This window comes from Drosophila persimilis, unplaced genomic scaffold (assembly GCF_003286085.1).
Source record: "Drosophila persimilis strain 14011-0111.01,24,50 unplaced genomic scaffold, DperRS2 tig00000002-arrow-pilon, whole genome shotgun sequence".
Classification (NCBI taxonomy): Eukaryota; Metazoa; Arthropoda; class Insecta; order Diptera; family Drosophilidae; genus Drosophila; species Drosophila persimilis.
In genome coordinates, this window is record NW_020825289.1 from 10,488,768 (window position 1) to 10,508,762 (window position 19,995).

At 44.9% G+C, this 19,995-nt stretch overlaps 1 protein-coding gene across 5 annotated transcripts; it reads right to left on the reverse strand.

The window, feature by feature from the left end:
• Window positions 1–486: 486 nt before the first annotated feature.
• Window positions 487–19,621, reverse strand: LOC6591048 (obscurin). 5 transcript variants are annotated; one of them, XM_026984904.1, is made up of 37 exons: window positions 19,265–19,620; window positions 18,295–18,416; window positions 18,055–18,186; window positions 17,825–17,995; window positions 17,601–17,766; window positions 16,053–16,145; window positions 13,882–15,889; window positions 12,958–13,263; window positions 12,660–12,902; window positions 12,456–12,591; window positions 12,203–12,387; window positions 11,582–12,142; window positions 10,656–11,516; window positions 10,490–10,595; window positions 10,252–10,433; window positions 10,002–10,076; window positions 8,984–9,150; window positions 8,805–8,919; window positions 8,495–8,734; window positions 8,062–8,430; window positions 7,742–7,998; window positions 7,470–7,681; window positions 7,276–7,415; window positions 7,020–7,212; window positions 5,972–6,964; window positions 5,610–5,911; window positions 5,371–5,552; window positions 5,138–5,307; window positions 4,939–5,079; window positions 4,685–4,870; window positions 4,379–4,616; window positions 3,722–4,303; window positions 2,946–3,646; window positions 2,749–2,881; window positions 1,033–2,684; window positions 838–943; window positions 487–768 (listed from the first exon to the last, which is right to left on the reverse strand). In XM_026984904.1, the coding sequence occupies exons 1-37, from the start codon at window positions 19,271–19,273 to the stop codon at window positions 628–630; spliced, it is 12,576 nt and encodes a 4,191-aa protein (XP_026840705.1). In that variant the 5' UTR covers window positions 19,274–19,620; the 3' UTR covers window positions 487–627. The 5 variants fall into 5 exon arrangements, with proteins under 5 accessions (XP_026840705.1, XP_026840706.1, XP_026840709.1 ...); XM_026984905.1 differs by having other exon boundaries at window positions 628–768; window positions 12,958–13,260; window positions 19,265–19,621; XM_026984908.1 differs by having other exon boundaries at window positions 628–768; window positions 12,958–13,260; window positions 14,746–15,889.
• Between the last annotated feature and the right edge of the window lie 374 nt (window positions 19,622–19,995).

The window sequence follows — 19,995 nt, forward strand, 5'->3', positions numbered from 1 at the left end:
CTTTTAACAGCTTTGAAAGCAGGAGCTTTTCTTCAGAGATGATTTTATTGAATCGATTCATGAGTTCAAGTGCACCGATTTTGATTAAATATAAATACATACATACATACGCACCTAAAAATACATGCATACATATGTGTGTGCGCACACAAATTGGCCTTTATCAAACAATTAATGAAGCTGTGGCAGCCGAGTGTTTTGACTCGACAGTAAAATGCCCTTTATTCTGATTTTATTTACGGCGGAGCGGAAAGCTTTAATTTCGAAATGACCAATATGCATTGCGGTCATAAATGTTTACACATTCTGTGCTCTGTGAAACACCTGATGACCTTTATCTATTTTTGACTCGGTGAAAAAGCTATATCTATTCATTTATGGCCGTTTTCGCGTTTATAGGTTTATGGAGGGGAGAACGTGGGAGTGCCGCGATGAGTCGGCAGACGTGTGGGCGTTTAGAAGTCCAACATTGTAAACAAAAATTCAAGCAATTCAAATCAGAATTTTTTAATTAACCAGATAATATATTTATATATATAGAACTTTGGATGTTGTATAATTATTTATATTCCATATATACAAGAAATAAAAACAACATTCTCTTATGCGTACGTCGGAACTAATTGACTAAAATGTTGTGAGCAGTTCCTCTTGGATGCTATTCGATCGAAGCAGTTGAGTTGGTGTAGGTCCACCGGAAACCGTATTGAGGACTTTGGATGATGTAGCTGTGGCGTTTTTGTGGTCATGGTATTCATCGCAGAAAGACTGATTTTAAAAGAGAAATGAATAATCAATTTCAAACCATTTATTGGCATAGGATCGATCGAGCATTACCTTCAGACGATTACCCAAGAATATAGCGCGCTCTCGTTTTCTAACCATATAATCAGAGGACATGAGCCATCTATGCTCCAGGCAATCTTCTGTGTATGGCCGTTTGCTGAAATGATTAATGAAATGTGTAAAATGAAATTAATTGCATTTTATAAATGCTCAATAAATATAATCGTGTATTTCTGGTGTACTTACGTAGGATGACGCTTAAACAAGAGCATAATAAATCGTGTTGCCTCTGGGGTAACTTCCCTGAACAGATTTTCGAATCTATATCGCACAAAGGAAATATTCTGCTTCGTTTCGTATTCGTCGTTTCCGCGGAATGGGCTGCATCCGGATAAGAGCAAGTATGTCAGTGCACCAACAGACCAAATGTCACTCTGAGGGAATATTGGCTCGTCGTTGATCATCTCTGGCGGCTGGAAGTCAAGCGAGCCGCATGGTGTAACCTTGACGCCCAACTTATTCACCTTCTTGGCCGCACCGAAGTCCACCAATTTGACTTGAATCGAGCGAACCGAGGCCATTACCACGTTGTCGGGCTGTATATTGAGATGGCAATATCCACGCCAGTGCAGATATTGCAGGGCGTCCAGCAGCTGGGTAACAACGCTGGCCACCATTTGCTCGGAGTACTCGTGACGGCTGCTGAAGTAGGTGAGGACGTCGGCTCCCTGGAGCTTCTCCATCACGAATATGGCTATGGGCACGTTCAATGGCTTGTAGGCACTGAAGAGTGCGGGTATGCGTTCATGCCGCAACGTCTTGAAGTTGTCAAACTCGGCCACAACCGAGTCCTCGTTTTCATCGGTCACTTCGAGAATCTTGGCCACCACCACTGTGTCGGTGGACTTTTGAATTCCTTTCACGATGGTGCTGAACTCCCCGCGCGCTATCTCCGAGATGAAACTGTACTTGTCGCTCACGGACGAATCGGTGACCCAATTGGGGGGCTCTCGCTCGCAGTGATAGTCGGTGTGGACGCGCTCTTCTTCGGGTATCACCTGATGACCATTCTCGGTGAGCTGTTGTAAATGCTTCATTGCCTTGGTGATGTGGATCTTGGGGGCGTCCTGGCCCACGGTGGTTGCGGCCACAGGGATTCCCATTTCACTCCAGCCAATGCGATTTTTAGAGGCCAGCCTGAACTGGTAGCTTGTGTTCGGCTTCAAATCGTGCAGTAGGTAGAATTCATGATCGATATTGTCGGCCACCGTGGTCCAGGCATCGCAGTTGCTGAGCTTGTACTGCAGACTGTAGCACAGGACCGTAGAGTGGCCATCGTCACGGGGCTGTTTCCATCTGAGCAGAATCTCCGTGCCACTGCTGGCAGAGATTTCGGGTGAGTCTGGTGCATCTGGGAGAGTGGCCACCACGATGCGGCATCTGGCCACAGTTTGGCCCACCTTGTTCCTAGCCACCACCTTGTAGACACCAACATCGAAGTGGGTGGCTGGCTCAAATCGCAGAATGGAGCGACCATCCTCATCGACTGAGATTTTGATGCGCTTGCTCTCAGACAGAACCATGTCGTTCTTAAACCACTGGACGCACGGCTTGGGATCGCCGACTGCAAAGCAATGGATATGACTGGGCTGGTTCTCGGTTATTGCAATCGTCTGCGGCTTCTCCCGGAAGAAGGGTGGATAGCCCTCGCGCTGGGTCTCTATCATGGCCTCGGCTTCAGTGTACTCGTCCAGACGTGGGCCCAGCTCCGTGCGCAGGCGCCTGATGGAGTAGGAATCATTGGCCGCATACATGCTGATGCGACTGCGCGTGCGTTCGTCGTCGATTTCCTCATCCATAATATCGGTGAACCGACGTCGTTCGCGGATCACAGGCAGCTGGAAAGGATATATAACAGTTAACCTAGATACCACGAGTAATTAAGTAGGCTAGTGTACTTACCGTCCAATCCACAGAATCGTTTAGTGCAAACGATGGGGATCGCCTATGGGCCACCTTCATGTATTCACGCAATCTTACGGGGAAGTTTACATCCCGCAGTTGCAGTAAATATGTATCGGGACCATACTGGTAACTGGGAACATACACAGTAAGAGAATTGAAACGATTTATTGGATTGTATACTGGCTTATACTTACTGGCTTTCCGATTGAATCAGGCCTAGCTCGTAGTCGGGGTGCAAGTATTTCGAAACAACTTCCTCGCGCTTCGCTCTCTTGCGTGGCTCTGGCAAAGGCTCTGGTGTCGCCTCCGGGGTATAAACGTGACCGGGGGGATATACCATTTTCGATGGATGTTGGAAGCAGCCACTCAGACGACGTCTGCGGAAGTAGTTCTTGCAAGATGCATTGGCATACCAGTCCCTGAAGTGATCGTAGTAGTTCCTCAAACGATCGGTTCGGATTTGATAGTCATGGTCGGAGGCCTGGCGATCGAGCATAAAGAACCATGGATGCTTCAGAGCTGTCTTCACATCCATTCGCTCCTCTGGGCTGTAGAGGAGCAGACGGCTAATAAAGTCACGGCCATCATCAGAGATGTGAGTCCACAGCTCGTCCTTGAAGTCCCAGCGACCTTCTCGAATCTTGGTCAAGGTCTCCCTATCATCTATGCCCAGGAACGGATTATGCCCACTAAGCAGTACGTAGGTGATCAAGCCCACGGTCCACATATCGTGGGAGTAGTTCACGCCTTCCTTATTAACAACTTCGGGAGAAACAAACTCTGGCATGCCATAATCCAGTGTCGATAGGTTGTGCTTGTTGATTTTCCTCGACAAGCCAAAGTCCGATACCTTAATGTAATCACTGCCGACCACCGAAATGAGCAGATCCTTGATCTGTAATTAAGAATATTTAGAAAGATTACAGATTAGAGTTTGCTTCCAGGCGTCGTCACATTTTCACTCGCTTACCGTGAGACCCATGTGGCCCACTCCCATTTCATGCATATGCTCGAGACCCCAAAGGGTTTGTCTGACATAGTTGGCTATATCCCGCTCTGTGTAGTAATCGCGTCTGAGTAAATTGTCCCTGACCAGCTCGCCTCCCGCCGCCAGTTCCATAATAAGAGTCACGCTGCGGTCAGTGTCGTAGGCATCGTAGGGACGAATCAAGTGCTTGTGATTGAATGTGTTCATCATCTCCAGCTCGTTCAGCATGAAGGGGCGCAGCTCTGGCCTACCGTACATGATTTTTGCAGCATAGTTATCACCGGTAGCACGCTCGACAGCATGATAAGTAATGCCCTGAGTGCCGCGTCCAAGCTCATCGCCAATATCGTACTTGTCCTGGTAGCGCAGCTGCTTGGATCGCACATACGGATGTCTGCCGTACGTCTTGTAGATGTACTGATCCTCGTTCTCCTCAATGTGCACGGTTACCGAGGTGCTAATGGAGCCAGCAATGTTCCTAGCACTAATCGAATATAGTCCGCCATCCTTGATGATCGAATCGTGTATGGACAGAACGTAGATGTCGGGGTCATAGGAGCTAATCTGGTCTCAGAAGAACAATAAGCAAAACTGTAAATGCCCTGCCGTAGGAAAATCGAATCCGATAAAAATATTTACCTTGATGCGAGATGATTCTGCGATTGGCTTCCAGTCCTTATACCAATGAACCTCTGGCAAGGGAATTCCCACCAGTTTGGCCTCGATTCTTCCGTTTTTGCGAGACATTATGAAGGTTTCATCCGGCCGCTTCAAGAACCGTGGATGCTCGGCAATTTCCAATCTCACTCGCTGTCTAGCCTCACCGTGCTCGTTCGTGGCGACCGCCTCATACCAACCCACATCGCGGTCCAGCATACTATGGGTATAAAATCACATATATATACGGTAATAAATATCTTGGAAGTATAGTGGGTTACGGCTCACTTGTTTATGAAAAGCGTGGCCTGTCCATTTCGGGTGTAGCTCTGATCGAATCTGCCACCCGACTCGATAATCATGTCATCGAAGTAGTAGGTCATCTTTGGTTTCGGATAACCATAAACGAACCACATAAGCTCTGTATTGTGGCCTTTCACTCCGTAACTAATGTCGTTCTCGCGAAGCAGGAATCTGTATGGCAAAAATAAAACCATGTTTATGGGCCCGTTCTGTATGATTTAGCCATGCTATTAAATTACTGAGGAGACTGGGCTAATCCGTCATGTGGCGGCCTTTCAATATCAAAGTCCTTGGGGAAGTAGGGCGAAGTCTCCGGTCTGAAGTCCGTGCCTGGTGGCAGGTAGGTGTACGTTTTTGGTGGCTCTGGCACCAGTTTTTGCCTGAAACAGAACAATTTAATTTATAAAAGTGTATGCTTTAGAGGCGTCTTCTGCTCACCTGTAGGTTTGAGTGTAAGGACTAGGATCGCTCACGCCGAACTTATTTTCCACTCGTATCCTAAATCTATAGTCTCTAAATGGCTCCAGATTACGGATGTCACAGGCACAGCTGCGTACTCCAGTTCGAAGGGTACGCCAGTCTCCTTCAGGTAGGTCCATCATTTCAATCTATTATGTTGCAAGTGACGTCAATAATAATTGGGGTTAAGTTAGAGTTGTATCATCATTTACCTGATATGTGATGGGATAACGTGGCGTCAGAGGGACCGAAGGGTTCCACGACAGGAGCAATCCCCGGTCTGTCATACGAGATATAATTGGACCGTCCGACAATGGTGGAGGAGCTCCTGACTTTTTGTACTTCTTGAAATCGGTGTATTGATCTTCCAGTGGCTTCTGCTGGCTATCCAAGGCTGCAACATCAATAATCTTAGAATAATCTGAACCCAAGCGAGAGCACCTGTACCTACAGTCGTAGAACAGTTCCGCGTGGCAAATATCATCTCCATATGGATTGAAAATGCGGCAAGAATAACGTCCCACATCGGACTCGGTGACATTTTTTATTGTCAGCCGCAGGAGTCCGTTCGGCTCGACGTCAATCAGGAACCTATCTGAAGGGAAGAGCCTCTGATCGTTTTTAAACCACTCGACCTCTGGCTCTGGATATCCCGTGGCACAGGCTGTGAACTTGGCTATCATGCCCTCGTAGATGTCGCAGTCGCCAATCTTCTTGAGAAATACTGGGGGCTCTGAACGCGAATGCTTCTTGCTGCGATGAGTGGATCGAATCGTATCAGAAAAGATCTTTAGGATATATACGGATACTCACATTTCATTGACAATATCCAGACGTCCTTGGGTTATGTCTTTGCCCTCCCTGTTGCTGGCGATGCATTTGTAGACGCCTTGGTCACCCTTTTCGCAGTTGTTGACAATTAGCATGTGATGATCGCCATCGTTCTTGATGCTATACTTGTCCGACTTGGGAATGGGCTTGTCCTGGAAGTACCACACCAGATCTGGATAGGGAACTCCGGATACAGTCACCGGGATCTTGGCGTTATTGCCAAACACCTGCTGTTGATCGGAGATCTTTTGGGTGAACACTGGCGGCTTGTACACTTTCCGGACATTCGCGTTGCAGGCGGATGAGTCCTCGCCCAAGGGATTGGCCAGCAGGCACGTGTAGTTGCCCGAATCGGCAGCCTCGGCTGGCTTTATGCTCAGTCCGATGTGTTTGCCATCGCAGGTCATCAGCAGACGCTCGCTGGGAGTGAGCGTGACTCCATCCTTGGTCCAGATCACCTCGGGCATTGGGTTTGCAATGAACGGCGCAGATAGAACCAGCTCTTGACCCTCGTCGGCATTGACATCCCGTAGAGCCGAAACAAACTGGGGCGCTTCTTCAGTGGCCGTTTCGTCTGCTTTTGGAGCCACATAGAGCTTGGCCTTGGAAGCAGTGGAGCCCTCACAGTTTTGAGCTATCACCTCGTATAGTCCAGAGTCGCCGGGAACGGTTTTCTCTATGATTAGGCTCGTGCTGTTGTCTGGATTCTCCACAATCGCAATGTGCTTGGGGTCTGGCAGGATTTCGTGGCCGTTGTGGAACCATTTCAGTTTTGGTTTCGGGTTGCCAATCACCTTGATGTCCATTTTGACAGGGAAACCTTCGATGCTCGATGAGTCCTGAAGCTCGGCCACAAATGCGGGCTTGGACTCCTTGGGCACGATTTCCACCTTGGAAACGCCCTCCATCTCTCCGCCCTTGTTGATTATCAGACATTTATAGACTCCGGCATCTTGCGGTTGTGCGGCATCAATGCTAAACATTAGGTAATACATGTAATTCGTATTTCCAGTAATATATCAAGCCTTACATCAGTCCAATTTTTCCATTGGGATTGTTGATAAAGTTAATCTCCGGACTAGGACGAAGCAACATGCCGTCCTTGTACCATTTAACCTCAGGAGCTGGGAAACCGTACACTTCAGCCTCCAGCTTCAGGGGTTCACCCACGACAACAGTTTGGTTGGCAATTGGTTTAGTGAACCTCGGCTGCACCTCCTCAGCTTTATTTCAAAGGATTCTAATGCAAATATCAGTGGGTAAAGAATAGTGGATGCAATACACACGTTTAACAGCCACCGCACACAGGGCCACCTTCTGTCCATGTGGATTGGATATGATTAATTTGTAGGCCCCAGAATCGTTGGGTTCGCAGTGGTTAATCTCCAATTTGACCAAACCCTCTGGGCTGGTGGAAATCTTCACACTGAAAAGAAAGGCATAAGTGGTATATCATTGGGTGTTCGTGCTCGTGGCATACCTTTCGCTGGGCTTCACTTCTTCGCCGTCCTTTAGCCATTGGACAGTGGGCAGAGGACTTCCATCCACGGTGCACTCCAGCACTAGGGGTTCGCCCTGCAGCACGTCCAGGGCATTGTCCAACTTCTTGACAAAGCTTGGTGCCAGGGAAAGCAGAGCCAGCTTGAAGGGTGCCTTTGTCACTCCGATTTCATTGGTGGCCACACATGTATACTAATAGAAAAACACTCCAGTTACTATACTTTTTATACTGATTTCTTATGGATGTTTTACCGTTCCAACATCGTTTTCCCTGAATGTTTTTATATCGAATACACCTTCGATTTGATCGGATCCTTTCTTGGTGTCCTCTTTTTTGTAGAGCTTGTCCTTATGGGGCTTGTTAATGGCTTCGTAATTAATCGGCTTGTCGTCCTTCAACCACTCAAGGGTTGGCAGGGGGACACCGTGCACCAAAACCTTAGTGGAAACAGGCCTATAATCGTGAATGCTCTGGCTCTCAGGCTGGACAATGAATGTGGGCTTCTCCACTGAAAAATGTTTGAATAATTAGTTGTAGCAGTGAAGAGTCGCATCAAGGACAAGATACCTACCAAGCACAGACAAGTTGAATTCAACACTGGACCTTCCCTCGCTGTTGACCGCCGTAATGGTGTATTTCGAGGATTCACTTGGGGACACCGCCTGGAAGACGAGTCGGTACTTATCGGCATCCACGTCGGCGATCACCTCACAGTTCTCGTTGTTGCAAAGGTTCTCATTCCCCCTGGTCCAGGATACCTTCGGCTTCGGGTTGGCGAGCACCACGGCCTCGAAGCAGATTGTGTCGCCGGGCATGCACTTGCGGTCTTCCAATCCGGAAATCTCTGGCTTGGCCAGAACATCGATCCATCCGCTTGTGGCCAGCTCTCCGTACTTGTTCTTTACCTTCAACTCATATCGTCCCGAGTCTTTTATATCAGCTGCACTCAAACATAGATAGATATGTAGTTTTCTAACTTCAAATAATAATTTTTACCGCAATACCTTCCAAAATATTCAGCGTGCAAGTATATTGCTGCAGACCATGCTCAAGTTCTTTCTTTTCCACCTTTAGCTTGAGGTTATTGCTCTCCTTCACTGGCTGGCCGTCCTTGAGCCACACGATTTCGGGTGCGGGATCGGCTGTGAATATGACCGGCTCAGAAACCTTATCTCCCTTGTTCACCTTTATGTCCTTCAGGCCCGATCCCTGGGTAAGTATCGGCTTGCGATATTCAGCCACACCTTTAAACGCATGAAAAAAAAAAAAAATAATTATTATGAAAACGACAGATTTTCGAATGGTTTATCCTACCTGAGAGAGACAGATCTCCTTGATGCGACTTCTCGCCACATTTGTTTTGCACAACCACCTTGTACTCTCCAGCATCGACAAGATCTAGGGACTGCACCTCCAGCTTATAATGATCCTGGAATATATAAGCCGTTTTACAACCATATATCAACACAGATTGGCATTCATTTGAAACAAACCCCATCCACCGTAATCGCCGTATGCTTATCGGATGTAATCGGTTTCCCATCGTGATACCATATCGCTTCCGGTTTGGGTATGCCCGTGGCGATGACTTCATATTTGAGTGGAACACTCTCGAAACTGTGCGTCTGGAAGACGTCCACGTGGAGGATCTCAGGAACAGCTACAAAGTAAGGAGCCATCAGTACTCGTGGATCTGCTGGATGCTGAACTTAAATGCTACTATTTTATATCTGTACAGAGATTCGAGAATATCGAATTGTATGGTTAGTGTTTGCAGTGCAGCGTTTATTTATAAAGTTGGATTGTAATCTTTCAGAATTATATCACTGAAAGTAATGAAAGACCCCACATATCCAATAAAATAGAGAAATAAATATATTAAAAAGTGTTTGTTTCAGTTCCAGAACGATGATGATGGAGATCTTCCTGTGCTGGAGCTCTGAATTGTTTGCGAAAAAATCCAGAAGATCCACATTTGAATATTTTGAAGAGAGACATATACAAGTGATCAAAATGATATCACCCCTAAAGCAGTGCATATGTACATATAAAGAGACATTCAAAAAAATCATCAGCCTTATAGACTAGTTCTTACAAACTATTTTTAGGTTTTACTCGTACTATTACTCGAACACTGAATAAAAAGTTCAGTATAGTATGTATGATTCGATTTCGATTCAGTCGTGCGTTCTCATTTGATGCTCGTGCATTTTTGTAAGTACTCCAATAATTTCCTTAGCACGATGCACACAGAAATTCGCGTTTTATACAGATTAGAGTTAATAGTCTTCTGAATTAGTATTTCTCTTTGTACAGTTGTAATGATGAAATTATGTTAATGTTGTATGCTTAGAAGATGTTTGATCGTGTTCGATGTTAATTTGTTGGTACTGAGATTACGACTAGACCAATTATTCATTCACATCCATATGCATTTTCCAAATATGTACAAGTGCAAGTAGTGTTAGATTATGGTCTTTAGTTGATGTATTGAAAATGTTTGTGGTTTACCCCCTTCTTCAGGCTGTTCAGTCGTCGCAATCATAGTTTTAGTCACTGTTTGTTCCAGAGACATAGTGTCGCTTGCTGTATCGAAATTGCATATTGAAGATTAGGATATTTTAAATGTAATTTCAAAAAAGAAACCGCTATGAGACAATTTTCACCAGTTCTACGCCCTAAATTTACCAGTCGTTTCCCCAATGGAATAATATAGAGAGAAATAATAGGCCTTGCATCTGTTATGTCTTGGAAAACTTACTTAAAACAACGACCTTGCAGGTGGATGTCGTCTCGCCAATAAAGTTTGCTGCCTTGACCTCGTAAGTACCCGAGTCTTCAGTTTTAGCCAGATTCAGAGTAAGGTAATAGTTTTCAATGCGCTGCGAGTCGCGGGAAATCTTAATGCGTGCATCTTCATAGATTTCATGGCCGTCTTTGAACCTAAACACAAGACAATGGTTGAGTATTCGCACCCACAAAATATATCAAATGCATACCATTTAATATTCGCCTCTGGCTCGCTGTACACTTCGACCTCTAATGTAAAGGATTTTCCTTCCTGTACTTCAATGTTCTTAAGACCCCGCTTCACCTTGGGCTTGCCTTGAGTTGGAAAAGATAAAGATTAGGCAGGGAAATCAAGCAGTTTTGATTGACACTTACAGTTGACGGTCACAACGGAATTGTCTTCCAGTTTTCCGTAGTCGTTCATTATTTTGCAGCAGTATGTTCCTTGCATATTGGTTGCCGCCTTATTCAAAACCAATTTGAAGTCGTTGCCCTCCTCCACATGACGGAACTCGTTCCTCTTCTCGTCGATCTCGATGCCGTCAATGTACCACTTGACGTGTGGACGGGGATAGGCATCGACACCCACAACAAGCTCCACATTACAGTCGCCTTCTGCTACGGTAATGTTTTTCATCTTCTTGGTGAATTCCGGGGAGCACTTGATCAGCAGCTGGGTGGAGCTGGTCGCCGACCCGTGCTCATTTGTGGCCTTGACCGTATATTTGCCAGCATCCACGCGAGTGGCGCCAGTTATCTTCAGAGTGTAGGCGTTGCCATCGGTGCTCACGCTGTACTTCGAGTCTGTTAGCTTGATCTCGGTTTCATCGTGGTACCAGATAAGCTTGGCTTCGGGGTAGGCATCTATCCGGACTGTCATCTGCACGTTCTCCTTTTCCCCGTGGATGTACTCGCTCTCGAAGGGCTTGACTATCACTGGCTTGGATTTGACGGTGCAACTCCAGTACTCGGACGTCTGGCTGATATCGTTGGTGGCCCTAATCGAGTAGTTGCCCGCTTGTGCTAGCTTTATGTCCGAAATTTCGACAACAACCTTCTCCACGCTCTTTCCAACGGAGCTCGATGTGATCTTCACGTTTTTCTCACTGCTCACATCCTTCGCATTGTTAGTCACAATCACGGCGGGCTGGGGGAAGCCTTCCACTTCGATTTCCATTTTGATTGTCTCTCCAGCCGAGCAAGTAATGTCCTTAATCTTCTTTATCTTCGGTGGAGCTACGAGCGCAAAGGAAGAGGTTATATCCTGATTCAGATCGTAGATAATAGTGTTGCAGTATTACCTTTTACGACTAGATTAATCGTCGACTCATCATGGCCCAGTTCATTCACAGCCTCAATAGTGTACTCTCCGGCATCAGCGGTGTTGATGTTCTTTATAATGAGCGACATGCTCTCCTCGTCCTCGTACATGAACTTATGGCGGTCATCCACCTCGACGACCTCGCCCTCGTGCTTGAAGAGCACGGCTGGCTTGGGGAAGCCCTTGCACTGTAGTTCCAGGATGGCCGTTCCACCGATGCTCGTGTTGGCCTCGCGGTGCTCGATCACTAGTGTGGGCTTCTCAGGCTCCCTGTTCAGGGTCTGAATGGCGCCCTGAACCGACAGCTCGGCGCTGCAGGAGATATTTCCAGTTGATGTTTGAGCCACACAGGTGTAGATGCCGGCATCCTCAGGCTTTACATGCTGGAAGACCAGAGCCAGCGAGTCCTCGTCCTCGCCGAAGAGTACTTTGAACCGTTCCTCGGGATCGAACTCCTCTCCGTTTCGCTTCCAAGCGAACACGGGCCTCTCCCCGGCTGGCAGAATTTGTCCACTGAGCGCACCGAACGGATTCCTGTCCTCTATATGTCAAATATGCACAATAGGCACATTAGAATTTCTCATCGACTAGTAGTACTTACCCACTGTGGTTGCTACAGCTTCACAGCTAGCATCGCCATACTTATTCGAGGCCTTGCAAGTGTAGGTTCCACTGTCAGTTTTCTGGACGTCGGCAATGACCAGCTCATAGAATCCCAAATAGTCCTTGTCTCTGATTATCTGAATGCGATCGTTGACTTCCAGGATTTCCACCTGATCCTTGTAGCTGAAGGCAATTGAAATCAAATATAAAATAAATGCCCTTTTGTTCTAAGGCTTTCTTTTTCTACTTACAACTTAACCCTGGGCTTGGGATCGCCTTTGATTTTGATCATGAAGCGGAATAGAGTGTTCTCAATCATTTCAGCATCCTTCAAGCTAACCAAAAATGCTGGCGCCACATTGGTTTTAGTCTCATCATGGCCAGGTGCTGTGGGCGGAAGAAAAGTGTGAAATTAATGAACAAATCTTCATAATTTGAATGTGCTAAACGCATACCTTGGCCCACAGCCAGTTGCGCCGATAAAGTGGTCGTTTCGGACGCGGATTGAGCGCGGATGGTGTAGGTTCCCGCATCGCTCTCACTGCAGTTCTTGATGTCCAACCGGTACGAATTCATTGGAGCACTAGTCTGAATAACTCGATCAGCCAAACGATCTTCCAGGGGCTTGTTATCCTTTAGCCAGGTCACCAGTCCGGGCTGGTCCTTGAACTGGATCTCAAAATGTGCGGTCTCTCCAACTGAAAATCATACATTGCATTGCAGCCGGAGGAACTTATGTGTGAGAGTACTTACTGTCCACCTGGACGCTCTTTAGCATCTTTACGACAACAGGCTTGTCGACAGAGCGTAGTGGTCGATCCTCTAGTTGACGGGAAGCAGACCGGATGCCAGATCGCGATTCGGCCACTGAATAGGAAGCCCGGCTCTCAGCTCGGCTCTCGGCGCGGCTCTCTGTGCGGCCTGTCGCCAGGAGGGATGAGCGTGCCTCAACCTTGTCAACGGAGCTACGATCGCGTCTGGAACTTACTCCATAGTGCTTCTCTGCAGTGCTGTCATACGAAGTACCTCTATCGTAGTCCCGAGTTCTGGAGGACGCTGCTTTCGAGATCGAAGCATGGAAAGTATGGCAAAGTATATTTTAATACGATTTCAATTATCAATTTAAGACAATGAAAAATATTTGCACACTCGTCAAAGATTAGTACATATATTTTTGCATCGTTTTTCTTTAAAATCTGAATTGACTTGCAACCAATTGGAAAACTGACAAGGATTGGAAATACGAGTATGTGGGATTCAATGGAGGATTGTGAAGGTAGACACGAATAAATTGTTAATTAAACAAGCAGAGTCTGTGTATTTGATCTGAACATTGAAATGGTTGTTTTTAAACACAGTTATTTACGTGGAACGGAACGTTTGTAACTCTACAGAGATTTGAATGAAAGACGTGCCACAAATGATGTACCTATAAAATTAAGACTTTGATTAAAACAATGCACGAAACTCACGTAAAAGTACATGAAACTTTCTTAATTGTATTGCTGGAAGATAGAACGTAAAACGTTTCATACGCAACCTATACTTTACATTTGTTTACTTTTATTAACATTTAACAAAGGCATCCCAACGATCGATAGTCACACAAATTACTTTTAGGCACGAGTATTCGTAAATAAATATATTTTAGCTGGAACGGAACTTTCTGGAACTTACTTTCATAGCGCCGTTTGGAAGCCACTGAGTAGCCAGAATAATAATCATCCATGCCACCGACGCTTTGGCCTCTGGCTTCAAAATCTGCACTTGGCTCTCTGAAATCGTCAGCAATAGACTCAGTATAATCGCGTTCAAGCTCATAAATGTTAACGGGCTCCTCGACAATCTCATAAATGGGTCTTTTTTTAACGGGTGGGGTAAATATATGCAAGAAGTCGCGTGCTTTGGCCTTTTGTACAGTATCCTGAGCGTAATTAGTGGAGTCCTTCGATTTGAGAACCGTATTCTTAATGCTCCGCATTTTCTGCTTGGCATTGCGAAGCGAGGTGTCCGACGAGGATACGTCGTAGATGCCTTCAAAGAAGTTCTGTGTCTTCTGCTCTAGACTCTCAGTATGGACTAGAAGGCGCTTAATGGTTGGCGGCGGCGGCGGAGGCGGTGAAGGTGGGCGGGCTTTGACAATTAGTATCTCAATGGTAGTTTCGTACGAAATGAGCGGAAGCGGTTGGAAGAAGCCGGGCATTCGTGTGAAATGAGGCGGAATAGGAGGCGGAGGCGGCCCTGTCTGCTGCAGGAATTGATTAGCGCCGCTCCTGTCGTTGGCGATATTGGTAAGTCTGTTATTCCAAATGGTTAATGAAGCATTATCGGTTATATTAGCAGTGTATCCCTGTCGGCCCTGCGAACCCCTCGGCGCAGTGTCGCTATCCTGAAGGGATTCGCTGTAGCCAACGATATCTTTGAGCTCTATGGGTCTGTGCTTAGTTACAACAGTGTTATCGTTTTCTACTGGATTGTATACTTGGATTTTTGGAATCGAATATTGTGAAGTATTAGGCTTTGCCTCTTCGGGGCTCTTACCAGCTAATATATCAATCTGACTGGTTTCGGTGGTAGATTCTTCTTTCAGAACAACTGATTCGATTGCAGTTGACTCAGTTTTCTCAGATACAGATACGATCTCGTGTATTTCTTGCCTTGCAATTGAACTGGTGACAGCCACAGGCTCGATCACTGGTTCGACTTGTGGCGATGTTTCGACTCCCTTGGAATGTGAAGCCGATTCTGGAGCTAAGACTGCCTCCGGTTTGGGCTGCGGTGGGGGTGCAACCTTTTTGACGGGCGGAGCCGGTGGAGTAGTCTCTGCGGCCCTAGAAATGGACTCTTCTCTGATGGCTCCAGTCTTGGTATGAATTTCCGAAGTAGAGTGCGACTGCGAGCTAGAAATTTGAACTGCCTTGGACTCGACCTTGGTATGCTTTTCGGCAGTTGTCTTTGAAGAATATTGCCGGTCGTGCTGTTTCTTGTACAGCTCGATGGACTCCTGCTCAAGCTTCAGCAGTTCCTGCTGCTCGAGCTGCAGCCGCTCTTTGGTCTCCTTGCTCAGGAAGTAGTTCTCAGCAACATCGGAGGGACGAATACTGGAACTTGGATCATGCGCCTCTGCGCGTTGAGGCAGGTGCAGGAGCAGCTCACTTTCGGCAACTACTTGGGAGGAGTCTACTTTCAGATCATCTGCGTTGTGCTCTTGCAGTGTAACGTCTTGGTTGACGTACGAGGAAATCTCTTTGAACCAGGTCAGGGTAGCCTCTTCGCCGTGGGGCCTAATGTTAATCGGAAAGATTGAGTTTGCGTCCGGGGCTTTCAGGCTTATAAGAATCTGCTTCTCGTCGGCTTTGTGCTCGACATTACAGAGAGGAAGCTTGACGATGTTTTGCAAAATAAATACGGATCTGCTCTCTGATATTTTGCGCACCTTGGTTACCAATATTCTTGACTTGAACAGAAAGCAGTAGCGCTCGTGCGCCTTGCCGTCCTTATCAATCAAAGTGCACCACTCATGCAGCAACAGGCGCCCCAATTTGTAGATGTTGCCGCGACAGCCCTCGATGCTAGAAAGAAATCTGTTGTCATATGCTCTACCCGGCACACTAAGCATTAACTCTAGGGCCCGCTCCAAATCTTTAACATTCTCTTTCAAGCTTTGTGAGTATTTAATGAAGTCCTGCGAAAACAAACATTTATAGTAGTCTTAGCATGAAGCATGATGATTAATGGTAATAGTTAAGATTTGCTTGCATATTATTTTAAGGTAAAGTAAAGTAAAAGATTGCAGAGTACCACTAAAAAATTATATGTACTATATGTATGTATGGGCATGTCCAAACCTTGAACAGAAGTTGATAGTCGTTTATCCGTTGGATGGGGAGCTTAAGATGTTCCGAAAGAGATTTATCGTCCCCAAGTTGTTTTGAAAGTTCCTGCAAGACATGAAAAGGTTATACATTAATGAAATGAAACCCTCTAGCGATAATCTTCGAATTATAATGTTCTAGAACATTTTGAGATGTAAAAGACTCATAGATACTCGTACAATATGTACTCTATGAAAAATCGAGTGTATTGAAAAATGGAAAAATGGAATAATAATATTTGTTGATATTTGCGGATTTGATAGTTTTCTGCATCCGTTTGGATTTGCGCCAGTCCCAGTCTCAGTCCCCGTCCCCCTCTCCGTCACCGTCCCCGTGAGCATTGAATATTCACTTATACATTTAAAACAAAATGTTCTCTATCTCTCTCGCCATGGGTTATTTTTGGAACGATGTTTAAAAATTTATCACTTGTTGCAAAAATGAATATGTGTGCGTGAATGATTTTCGGTTTGGAAAGACATAGTCAGATGTATGTACCATACGAATATGAATATGTATGTATACTCAATATCTGAATACTAGTCGCGAAAGATGTGAATGATGTTTAGAAAGTTTCACTCTGTCATAGACTTGGGTGTTTTTTATTCACTCTTCATATTCACAAGACCACGAATATTCACTGCTGAACCAATTACGAGTAGACACGATCTCTTTAAAGTCAATGTTACAATATATTTGCTTGTCCCGTATATATTTGAATACTTTTAGATGTGAGGTCAAATATGTGTGCTGGGAAAAAGTCTTCGCATATGTGCATACATATATATTTATAAATATATATGTACGTATTAATGTATCTTTAAATATATATGTACACAAGTATTATCGTGCACAGTAAAATGTCGGGGAAATAATGTTGCATAACGGGAAAACGTCACAAATATTAACAAATTGATTTCAAATATTTTTTTCCTTCCTTCCTTCCACTTTTCACACTTGTATCGAAAGCTGGCCGATTTCAAATCGATTTTTGATGGGTAAAAGTTTTTCAACATATATTTAAAGAGTTTCAATTGAAGATATATAGGCCGATAGCAATAACTTTGTGGGTCTCATTTATGACAATAGTATAACTTCAAGTACCTAAAGCGAAACGATTACGTATAGGAATAATTAGCACGACACGACCGCCAACACCACTCAGAATCAACTGAAAACTGCGAAAGCTTTAGGATGGAAAGCGTCTGCCTTTAAAAATAAACCGAACTGATATTCTCGCACATACCATACACCATACCCACACGCATAATATGTGTAGACGATCCCACGTTTGGGGCAGCGCAGCTTCAATTCAACCAATAATTACAGAAATAAAAGTCAAAGATATTCGTTTTGGCCAGAAGCTTGCCAGGAACGGAACAGATGAAACGAGAGCATTATCGACACCGAAAATGATCTATGGGGCACGGAACCTATGTACATATACCCGCGCACACCCCCAAATCAGACCCGGGCCTCTGTAGATGCCGATTTTGAATCGCTTGTGTTAAGGATACTTACTTGAAAGTATTTGCTTGCTTCAGGGTCGGAGCTCAGGTACTCCTGGGCCAATGGCTCGTTCTGGCAGTACTCCACATGCTTGTCAAAGTCCCTCTCCAGGCGTAGAAAGGTTTTGGCCACCATATTCGGCTGATTACTGTAGCACTTAAGTCCTTCCTTGAGTACACTGAAATGGTAAATGTACGATACTCTTCTCTGATCGAATCGACCCTGGATAAACATACTTATTATGAAATTCCGCAATGTGTAGAAAGTTGCAGAATATGACATCCTTGTTGTCTCTCACTGATCTGGGGACTACCGGTTTATCAATGCCTTTAATGTATTTTTCCACTACGTGGAGCAGATCCCTGGAAAATTCTTCCTCGGTTTCTACCAACTCCCTTAGGATGGTCCTGCAAATAGCCAGAATAATGATCCAGAGAGCAGTAGATCTTTAGCTCTTGACGCTTACTGCTTTTTAAACTCCGCATCGCCGGTTTCTTTACCATTCGAGTTGTTCATGTTTGGATTAAATTCTAGTATTTCAATTGGTACCCAACCTTCCTTGGGGGCATCGCCACTATCGAACATTCTCACAAAGCATCTGAAAGGCGGAAACAAAAGCCTCAACAACAAATCGCCATCGCTTTTAAAACTTCTGAATGAGATTGTCATTCCAATCTTTAATCAATCTTTGGTTAGTGCAACGTACCTTGATTTTTCAGCGGCTTTTGTACTCAATAGTTCGACGAGGTCTCCACGGGAAACACTGATCTCGTCAGCGGCCAACGTTTGAGCCTGATAATCCCGACTCACGAACACAATGTCTGGAACCTGTTGAGTTGATTACATTTTGTACAATAAATATGCAAAAAACACTATGTGTAGTATTCTTCAAGTACAAGAAGAAGAACCACAACGGAGAGTTAAACAATGCTTCGATGTACGATTACGATAAGTACTGCGCGCAGCGTATATCTTTATATTGAAGAGCGGGAAAGCTTTCCGTTTGTTCAGATTTATCGGATCTGGCCTCATAACATGTACTACTGCGTGTACGAGAAAAGAAGTGCCTCTGTGCAAAAATTAGCTCGTTAGCTGAAAGTCTATTTTGCGTTGACATAGACAGGCGAGCATGGCTCGTCTATTTATTCCGCTTTTCAATTTTACTGAGTGCAAAGCTTGATACGATCGACATCAGCTGATTGCACGGCAGCACAGTGTCCTCTCGTTAGTAGGGTTTCCGATCGATTCGATACCCTTTCGCACATAAACTCGGAGTTTCCCGGAGTCGAATATTACACTTGTGAATTTTGCTAGTCTGGATGCACTTTTTGGAACAGTTTATTGATTATATGTGTATGTATCACTGAAATATTTACCATTGGAAAAAGAAACTTTTCTCAGCGATCAGATAAAGGGCACTTATAGGGATTTATTTTCATATGATCTATTCGAAAAGAGCTCAAGTTTAATCCAAAGAACGCGTTCGAATTCAAATCCTATCGATTGTCTCACAGTAATAGTGCTCTATATACATATGTGTGTATACTCTCAGTGTATGTATTTGTATATGTGTGTATGTAGGTTGCGTTGCACAAATGTATTAATAAGTAATTTTTGGCACATGTTCATATCTCGCACGAATTTATGTTGTATGTTTACGGGCACGCATGACTTACGTTATCCATGGTTTTGGATCTGATTGACTGGCTATCACTCGATTCACTTCACACTCTACATAAATGTATGCACTTCTGTGGATGGGGATGTGGATGTGTATTGCATAACTTATTACTGCAGGCAGCTCAAAAATTCGTTTCGATTTATTTGCACAGGGTTTTTGGACATGCTCTAGCCCCGTAAATCGATGATCGGTTGGTTGTTTATATTCGGCTGTGTGCACCGGAATTCGTTTGTCATAATATGTTCGCAATATTCGATCGGTTCGGATGCGGGCATGGGCATGCAGCGTAGTATATTAGATTTCCCTATAGACTGTAGTCGCGAGACAAAAGCCAGCCGCCGCGTGCAGATACCAATGATTTTAACTGCATCCCGACAACTGTACGACTGATCGATATTTGCTGATCACAACAAAAGCTCTCCTCGAAAAAATCGTTTCAGAATTTAAAAATAATGCACATGCACCTCGCATGCATAGCTACATATGTGCTTAGATTCTCATCTACTTAAATACAAACACACACGTTCTAAAAGTTTATAGCTGTCACACGCTACTATGTATTAATATATGTGCATATGCATGTATATTGCAACACCACCCTTCCCTCGCATACCTCACTCGTACTGTATATACATACATACATACACATATAGAAATCAGTTTTATAAACATATAATTTAAAGATTTATATTATGTTTACATTTTGTAATAAACACAGGATGAATT